At 29.9% G+C, this 9,712-nt stretch overlaps 1 protein-coding gene across 2 annotated transcripts; it reads right to left on the bottom strand.

The window, feature by feature from the left end:
- On the bottom strand, positions 1 to 3,834 carry LOC141708059 (histone deacetylase 8). 2 transcript variants are annotated; one of them, XM_074511531.1, is made up of 4 exons: positions 3,689 to 3,834; positions 2,643 to 2,891; positions 1,548 to 2,128; positions 1 to 485 (listed from the first exon to the last, which is right to left on the bottom strand). In XM_074511531.1, exons 1-4 carry the CDS (start codon positions 3,738 to 3,740, stop codon positions 186 to 188), a joined length of 1,182 nt encoding a protein of 393 aa, XP_074367632.1. In that variant the 5' UTR covers positions 3,741 to 3,834; the 3' UTR covers positions 1 to 185. The 2 variants fall into 2 exon arrangements, with proteins under 2 accessions (XP_074367632.1, XP_074367631.1); XM_074511530.1 differs by lacking the exon at positions 3,689 to 3,834 and having other exon boundaries at positions 2,643 to 3,002.
- Positions 3,835 to 9,712: the final 5,878 nt, after the last annotated feature.

Consider the following 9,712-nt stretch of genomic DNA (forward strand, 5'->3'; position numbering starts at 1 on the left):
TTACAAACACAAGAAGATTACTTCTACTTTGGAAAACTTTTGTTGGCAACCATCTGACAATCCATATGATTCAAATCATAAAATCAGTTACATTATGACATGTGAAATAAACACATTTTTAGTACCCAAAGTAAATGATTCAGTGCAACAGATTGCAAAATGTAAAACAGGAAACTAATATCTAATTAATTTCCTTTTAAGATTGGGACATCTTTGAGGCACTGCTTTATGGAATCAATTACTTGAACTGAATAGGGCTCTTGTTCAGGGTAATAAGCGCAAGGATCAGCTAGTAGAGGATGTGGAAGATTGAGCACACCTTCAAGCGTTGCATGCAGACAGTAAGCTGAATATGTGACATGATATCCACCTTCTTGGACTACTAGAAGACGCCCATCACTGTGTTTATCAGCCAGGCTACGCATTATCTTGCCTATTTCTCGGTAACCCTTCATTGTCAAACATTGCCTGCCGTTTGGATCATACTGAAACACAGAGATTGTTAGCAACTTCTACATTTTATGGACATGAAACTTAAGTAGTATTACCACATCTCGCTGGTTCTTGGCTCTAAATGTATAAGATTTTAAAAATTAGATACAATTCAATTAATTATTCATTATTAATGACATAACTAAGTAAAAATTTGTAAAAAAGAAACCAAAAAAATGAAGAAGTGAAAACAAGTAAACAATAAAGAATTAATAGGTCTAACAATTTTGTCTTCGCAACAATTGAACAAAGGACCTATGCCTCAGAAAGACTATTGGTAAAATCTACATACTGTTCCTGCAAGCTTAAATTTCTAGCAAAAGTAAACCTGCAATAGTACCAATTAAAATTTTATAACTTATCAAAATTTACCGTTATTAAATAAAGTTGAATCAAGGAACAATATGCAGATAGATCTTGAGGTTTGACATTTAAGACTAAAGTTTCTAGGTGGCATGTTAATGAATACAGTCATTCATGATGTAGCACCATTGTACATTGGCAACTAAGTATAATTAAGACTGTTTTAAAAGTCTTGTAAGAAAAAACTGACATTTATAAAATCATGTATGTCCAACTGAGTACAGAGACAGAGAAGTTTTGAAAATGCCTAATCTCTCTCCATTTTCCCTTGGGTTTAAACTTTATAATAGGATCAAGTGATCAACACAGAGTAGAAACTAAGACTGCAAGAAATGCAAAGAGATATATATCTTAATGAAGAATAGAAGGTTTTGAGTACTGACTAAAGAATATAAGAACAGAACTTTCTTAAAACAATTTGAGAAAAAAGAGGTCAACAGTTACGGTCCTTTTGATGATCAACAGACAAAAAAAAACTTCATTAGAGAAAAAGAAGAAAATAAATGGTATTTATTGGTCCAAGGGCTTCTGTTTCTTTCTCAGTAGTATGATGTTTCTGCTTCATTATGGCTTAAATTGTGAAACTTGGGTTATAGTGATACTACTTCCATATATATTTATATATCCAAGTAAATTAAAAATACTAATAAAAATTCAAAAAGAACAAATTAAAAGATAGTATAACTACTTACAGCACTTGAATCTTGACCAACCGCCAAAACCACCATATCAGGCTCAAACTTCTGAACAGCAGGGACAACAATCTTTGTCATAGCATATTTATAGCCTTCATCGCCTGTTCCATTCGGCAGAGGTAAATTCAAATTATATCCAAACCCTTCCCCTTCACCAACTTCTTCTACCGATCCACTCTGTGGATGAGACGATCCCCATGAACCATGGTTCATATGAAGAGAAACAGTTAGAACATTATTAGAGCGATAAAACCCTTCCGCAGTTCCATTTCCATAATGAACATCAATATCAACAACAACCACTTTTTTGCAACCATTTTCTAAAGCGGAGTGTACAGCAAGACCTGCATTGTTAAGGAAGCAGTATCCATCAGCATGAGTGGGCTGAGCATGATGACCAGGTGGTCTAACCAATGCATAGGCAATTTTTCCAGAGCCGTCAAGGATATGCTTCATTGCTGACATCGCAGTACCAGCAGCTAGAAGTGAAGCATGCCAAGACCCAGGATTGAAGAATGTACCAGAACAGAACTTTTTCCCCCCACATCGATCTGCTTCAATCAGTTCATTTATATATTCTGGAAATCATGACAGTCATATGAGATACACCTTCAAATTTCAAAACCATACATACGCCAACAAGAGTCATGTTTAAGAAGATTTCAAGATTTATTTAACCACTGTTTTATATTATTCACAACCTCCGATTAAAGATTTAACTGTAACAATTCATTCAAGTATAATGTTGAATGTTTCTTAAATTTGGATTTATTCGCAATCACATAATTTACTGGCAACCTTTGTTCACAAACATTCATCATTATCTCCTGTCAAATATAATCAGATTTTAACAGGAGGATATTTTGCCTAACATCTAATTATCTGCAGTACAACATTCTAAATTCCATAAATCTGTAATTGAGATTTTCAACAATGAAATTTAGAAAATTTGATCAAGTGGGCACAAGGTAATATACGAAAAGATTCAAATTTTCAACAAGAAATATAGACATAAAATGGTGAGCGAGTGCCAAGAGTGAGAGTGATGAAATTCAGAAAAGTGAAAGGAGGTAGTATACATACAATACGTACCTGGAGTATGAAAAGAGTACAATTGAGAAATGAGTGCAGGCCTTCCAGAATGCCAAGAAAGAAAGGGTGAAATAGGACCCTTCTTCAGAATAGAAAGCATGTTCTTGACTCTGTCAGCATTTTCAGGGTGTTTGTCAAGAACATCAAGAAAGCCAGGGTCCATCCCAGTGTCAAATACACCTTTGCCTGTGTCATGTTCAAGCATACCCGCATCCCAAAACACATGGATTCTTCTTTCTTCTCCTTCTTCTGTTGCACATGCTCTTTCATCAGCGCCATACATAGACATACACATACACATACACATTTTCTATCCTTCTACTATCATTACTTTGATTTTTATTATTCACAACCAAGGTATGACCATATAACATACTTTATGAGAATACCGGAGTATACATAATAATTTCATATATTTACCAATACTAGATTCGTTTATATACCAATAATTATAGAATATATGATATAACAAATGTATATTTCTTAATAAATAAAGAATATAATCTTATTAATATTTTAAATAATATTTTAATATTAAATACATCTGATTTTTACTCCGAATAATCTCCGATTTTTTATTAATATTAAATCAATAGCTCAACACTTTAGATTCGATTCTTCATTTTTACGACACTGCATATCCATTATAAAAAATTTGACAGGACTGAATCACATTTAGGAGGGATAAAAGGAAGATCAGAACGTTTTAAATTGAAATTGTTGATTATCTACTTATTTGCGTGGAACGAAATGATTATCTTTGTGATAAAATTACAAATTTGATGATCAGAAATGCATATGTTATAAAGAATACAAAGTCCACTCATTCCTAAAATCATTAGTCCGTCATCCCCAAAATCATTAGTAATAGCAAAATTAACCATGTGTGTCACAACAAACAAGTGAAGTAAAACACAACCACAACATGCTCATATAAAAAACACAACAAGACCGTATAGAGAAATCAATTAGATCTTTAATAAAACAAACGCAAATTGTCTTGTCCGATATTATTAAGGTTACATATTTTATGCGCAAAAATATACCTGATTTCATCATGGTAGGTAGGAATACAAATTGCGTGTCTTGATCTTTCATTTTCCTTGAGTTGTATCTCGATTAAACTAATATGGATAGAGAGTGATAGAGAAGTGGTGGCTGTGAATAGTTTTGAAAGCAACGGCTTATAATGTTCTTTATATAGTAGTCTCATTGGACCGATTAACCCAAATGGACCGATTAACCCAAATCTTACAGATTATATAGCCCATATTAAAAAATATGTTATTGGACCTTTTAATTTAAACCACTTAATTGGTCCAAATAAGAATAAACATTTTTTTTTATAATAATTTAGTCTACCACACCATTTAATTAGTCAATCAGAAGTGAGCATTTTAATTTCGATAAATCAAAATTTTTGACAATCTTTATTTTTTTTAAAAATTTAACCATGACATAAACCCACTTGGGTTAGCTACCTTTATACTTGATTCAAATACAAATTTAACAAAATCATTTTCCTTTTTAACATTTAAATACATTTAACTATTACTTACAAATTTAACAAAATCATTTTTTTTAGATTTTTTACCATTACTAATAAATCTGTAATTTATAAATATACAATTTCGAATTTTCTCTAATTAAATTATTTTTTAAAAATCTCTGTTATTTATTAATTAAATCTCTACAATTTTAACCAATTAAAATCATGGGCTTGTTTGGCTACCCATCAAAAAGGGCTTATTTAATTATAATCCGGTAAATACTTATTGACGAGTGTTTGTCGACCAAACTTATAAGTCGAATTTACAACTTATAAGCTGACAAGTTGAATGTTAGTAACAACGTATTTTTTCTCGACTTATTTTAATTTTTCGCTTTTTGTTAACTTTGATTTTAAAATCTATGTTTTTAAATGTTATTCTAATTTAAATTCACGAATTAAGATAATTGCAATAAAAATTTATTTATTTTAATTCATTTAAGTAAAAACTATACTGATTTTTAAGTAATATTATCCAAACATTTATATAATTTATAAGTATTGATCTACTTATCACTTATAAGTCGTTCATTCATGTTAAATTATAAAATACTTATTTTAAAGTTTACCAAACGAACAACATATCTCCAGAATAAACATGTATTTATAAAAAGATAATCTTGGGTATATATCTATAATAATATAATGTGATAATTGAAATATTGTCTTATATTTGGTAGAAGTTTTGTAACATATCAGTCAATTCTTTGTGTAATATTTATAAGATTCTGAATTCATGTAATGTGATATTGTGATATTCGATTGATTTTAAACCAATCACAAACAAATATTTCAAAATTAACCAATCATAAATCACACATGATTTATAAAATCATAATTTTTTTAAATCAAGCATTTATTTGATATTCATTTATTAAAGATTGTGTGTAGTATCTTTCACATTTGACTGTATCTTTTCGTTCAAATAATATGTTAGCTATTTATTTTTAAGAAGAGATAATACTCCTGGCAAAAAAAGAAGAAGAAATAATACGCATCAACGAATTGAGCGTGTAATTAATGTTGACTACTATGCTTTATTTCTATATAAACAAGTCTCCACCTATAATCAACTCACTTTGAATTATGTTTTTATTTACAAATTTATAATAGTTCAGTCTACCATACCATGTAGTTAACCAATTAGAAATTTTCTTTTATTTTAAGGCAATCAGAAGCGAGCATTTTAATTTCGACCAATCAGATTTCACAAAAATCTTTCATGTTCTAGAAATTTAACCATGAAGTCAACCAACTTGGGTTAGCCATTAATCATTCTAATTAATATATACATTTATTCTTAATTCAAATTCAATTTCAAAAATATTTCTCATTTTAACATTTAAACATTACTTACAAATTTAACAAAATCATTTCATTTTTAAACTTTTTACCATTACTAACAAATCTATAATTTACAAATCTACAATTTCAAATTTTGTCCAATTATTTTTTTAAAAAAAAATCTCTGTAACATATAAATCAAATCTCTACAATTTTTACCAACTAAAAGTAGATCTCTGGAATAAATATGTATTTATAAAAGGATAATCTTTGCTATATATCTATAATAATATAATGCGATATTCGAAATATTATCTTATATTTGGTAAAAGTTTTGTAACAAATCAATCAATTCTTTGTTTACTATTTATAAGATTCCGAATTCATGTAATATTATAATGTGATATTCGATTGATTTCAACCAACCACAAATAAGTATTTCAAAATTAACCAATCATAAATCAGGATCATGATTTATAAAATCTTGTTTTTTTTTCAATTTAAGTTTATAATTGATATTCATTTATTAATGATTGTGTGCACGTTCGTATCTTTCATATTTGACTGTATGTTTTCATATAAATGACGTGTTATAGTTTTTTTTATTTCTAAGAAAAGTTAATACGCATCAACGTAAATTAATCGTGTAAGTAATATTGACAAATATATTTTATTTTTATATAAACAAGTCTCCACATATAATCAACTCACATTAAATTAAAATTTATTATTTACAAATTTAAATTCAAATTCGAAATCATTTTTTACTACTACTGTAACGCCCCCAAATCTGAGGTCAGAGGATTTGGTCGTCACTATAAAACCTCAATCCAAATTAACCTGTTAAATCGAAATGTAAATGCCAGCGGAAGATATTTAACATCTATGACCCCAAACTAATCCAAGATCTTTTAAGGTTACAGTTCTAGAAACAAGAATTCGAAATTCCACCAATAATTTTTTCACTTTCTTTTAAAACTCTTTTCAACAATTCTCAATCTCAAAACTTAACCCGCTAGTATAACTTCGAAAAGAAGTATACTAGGCCCAACTATAAAACCACACAATTATAATATAATATAATATAAACAACTTTACACAATAGAACTTACACTAGATCGCAAACTCTGGACCAACCACCTTCCAAAAGCTTCTTCTCTGCTTCCTCGAATTACGTGGTTAAACAGCGCACGCTAATCCTCACTGGAGGTTAAATTTAAAAACAAGCAAGTATGAGCGGAAGAAATGCTCAGCAAGTTCATTATAACATATATGGGGTTGTTTTTATGTAAAACTGACATCTACACTAGAACAGAAATATTTAAAAACATAATTGATGAATCGGAAAATTTATTAAAGAATCAGATAGTTGTTTTTCAACTGTATTCAAAACCTTTTGGATAATTTCGAGCGAAATGATTCAGCAATACTTTGAATCTTGACGAGAATAAAACTCGTAAAACAGTGTTTACGGAAATATCGTAAACAGCAATAACATGAAACTATGATTATGGAGTGGATCATAAACTCATTCAAAATTCAACTCTTGATATTAATAATCATTTTGATGTCATATCAAATTAGATATCAACACGAACTTTGATGCTCACAACCTACCCGCGCTAAAATATGGAAGTCAACATCAATAATCTGCATTAATACCACCTTTGATATTTAACAACAACTTAAATATCAACATCAATCAGCAACTGAATTAAAACTGTATTTGACCTTTATTCAAAACCAAAACAGTTGATAAATCATTTTTCTATGACTATCAAAATAATTTAATACTTTAGATTGGAATTCTCGAACGACGGTGTGTTGCCGCTGGTGATCAGCCGCGGAGCAACACCGGTATGCCGAAGCATATCCAACAAAACAAATGGGGCACCCAAGGCACATATCGGCTTAAAGGTATTATATCCTGTATAATACCTAAATCTTCGCTGGACTGCCGCCACGGCCTCTTAGGTAATTTGTGATCATCCAATCTTAAAACCTTTTATTGAAAGGGGTCATAATACTCGACACCCTTATAAAATTTTATTCGCCCATTTACTTGGGCAGAAAACCCAAAACAACGTCATCTTTCTCAAAATACAAAACATTTATAAATCCGATAGTTGGATAAGTAAAATACTTGACTATTCTGAACATTAAAATAGAAGATAAGTACTTGCATAATAAGCATCTAATTCAGCGATATGTAAATATTTATCAATTCTGAATTGAGAAGAGGGACAACAATACTTGCATAAGAAAATTTAAAATAAATATCACTTGAACAATAAGTGATGATATGGATACTTACCTTTAGTTTTTAGCAGTTAGTCACACTCGCAATAACATAATTATCTTAGTCTGGCATCTCAAGGCATCAACGTCTTTTACTTCGCTAAATCTCTGATCTGCTATTCATGCAGTGCTACAACCCAATATTCCACACTATTCAACTCTAGTCTTCATCCATTCCATCTGATCCTGATCAACTCGGATGATCCGCATCTATAATTAAAAGATACAATTTTAATCGTCTAATCGATAATTACTCGACGAGCTGCGCGTCAAAATCCTATCGTCTACCCATACGATAGCCCACACATAAGGAAAATAGTCAAACACAGGACTCTTGACCCACGTACACACGTAATTCACATAACATATGAACACATAATCCACGTATCACATAATTCATATCAAATATGACTCGGTTCGTCAAAAGGTTCGACTTGTAGGTTTAAAACTGAAATCAGGTCAAAATATAATTTATCGATCAATAATCAACTCAGAATGATTCGTAAAACAAGCAAACTTTTGAAACAAAAGGATTTGGGTCTCGAAAGTATTTTTATTGAAAGCGAAATATTTTTCTGAGTTCAGACGTGTTCATTTCGTATTAAACGGACGAACGGTTTATTTTCTACGAATAAAATACGAATAATTTGGAATTAATTAATTAATAATAATATTAATTGAATTTTAAATACCAAAATATATTTTTAAAATCTTAAAAACAATTTTTAGGATTCATTTAAATTAAATATAAATAATTGTATTTTATTTAACTATTTATAAATAAAATTAATTGATTAAATGAATTAACCAATTAATTAAGCCTATAAATAATTAATTAAAATAAATTATAAATAATGAAAATAATTATGGATTTTTGAAGATAATAAAAGAAATAATTTTTGGAATTTAAAACAATTATGACAATAATTTTTAGAATTTAAAATAATAAGTAAATAATTTTTTTTGGAAATAAAATAATGATTTTTAGAAAAACAAAAGTGAATTTTTAAATTATTTTTAAAATACAAAAGGCAGAAACAGATTCAAGTTTTTAGAGTTGGGACTATGAAGATCAAAGGGTAGCTGAGGTAGGGGACGACCGGAAAATCCGGTTGAAGCTCGCCGGAATCTGGGGAGCAACCCAGAAACTGGTCGACTTCGCCGGTTTCCGGCCGAAGTCCGGCCACAGCCTCACCTCCCCGTTTAGCCACAAAACGCTGACGAAATCGATGGTTTTAGCTACCAATCGATTCTAAATTTCCCCAGAAATTCAGTTCTCCTATCATCAATATCCAAAATCAAACCAAACACAATTTCCGATCAAAACCAAAGAATTTTCCGGCGAACTAATCGGACACTTCGGTTTTCTTCGATTCTTCAACCAAATTCAACTATTCCGGTATCAATACAAAGCTAACAAAATCCCTAATGTACTCAGACCATTAACAACCATCAAGAACATCAATTCAAACCGAAAAATCAGTTCAAAAAAATAGAACATCAAGAACTCGGTTAATTCGTTTCTGGACTAAAGCAAGTCAACCAAATACCTAAATCGATTCCAAAGATCATTTTAAAGCTATTGGTAACATCAAAATCAACCAAAGATCAACAAAAATCAAAAACGAATTCAAGCTCAAGAATAATAAAATCGATTTTACAGAATACTGCACCTCGATGTATTAAATTGGTACCAATAGAACGGGCTCTTCAAGACGATCAATTTGATATGTAGAACATCCAATTTGGATTCCTAGAACTCCCAGAATCATAAAATCTTTGTGAAGAACAAAATCATACCCCCAAAATTTGTTCTTGACTTTTGTTTTTAATGAAAATAAAAATGAAATAAAAAGAAATAATGGGCTATTTATAAATTTTTTGAAAAATAAATACCCAAAAATCAATTTAGGGTGTTTTTATTCCCATAATTAAAATA

Source organism: Apium graveolens, chromosome 2, assembly GCF_009905375.1.
Source record: "Apium graveolens cultivar Ventura chromosome 2, ASM990537v1, whole genome shotgun sequence".
Lineage (NCBI taxonomy): Eukaryota > Viridiplantae > Streptophyta > Magnoliopsida > Apiales > Apiaceae > Apium > Apium graveolens.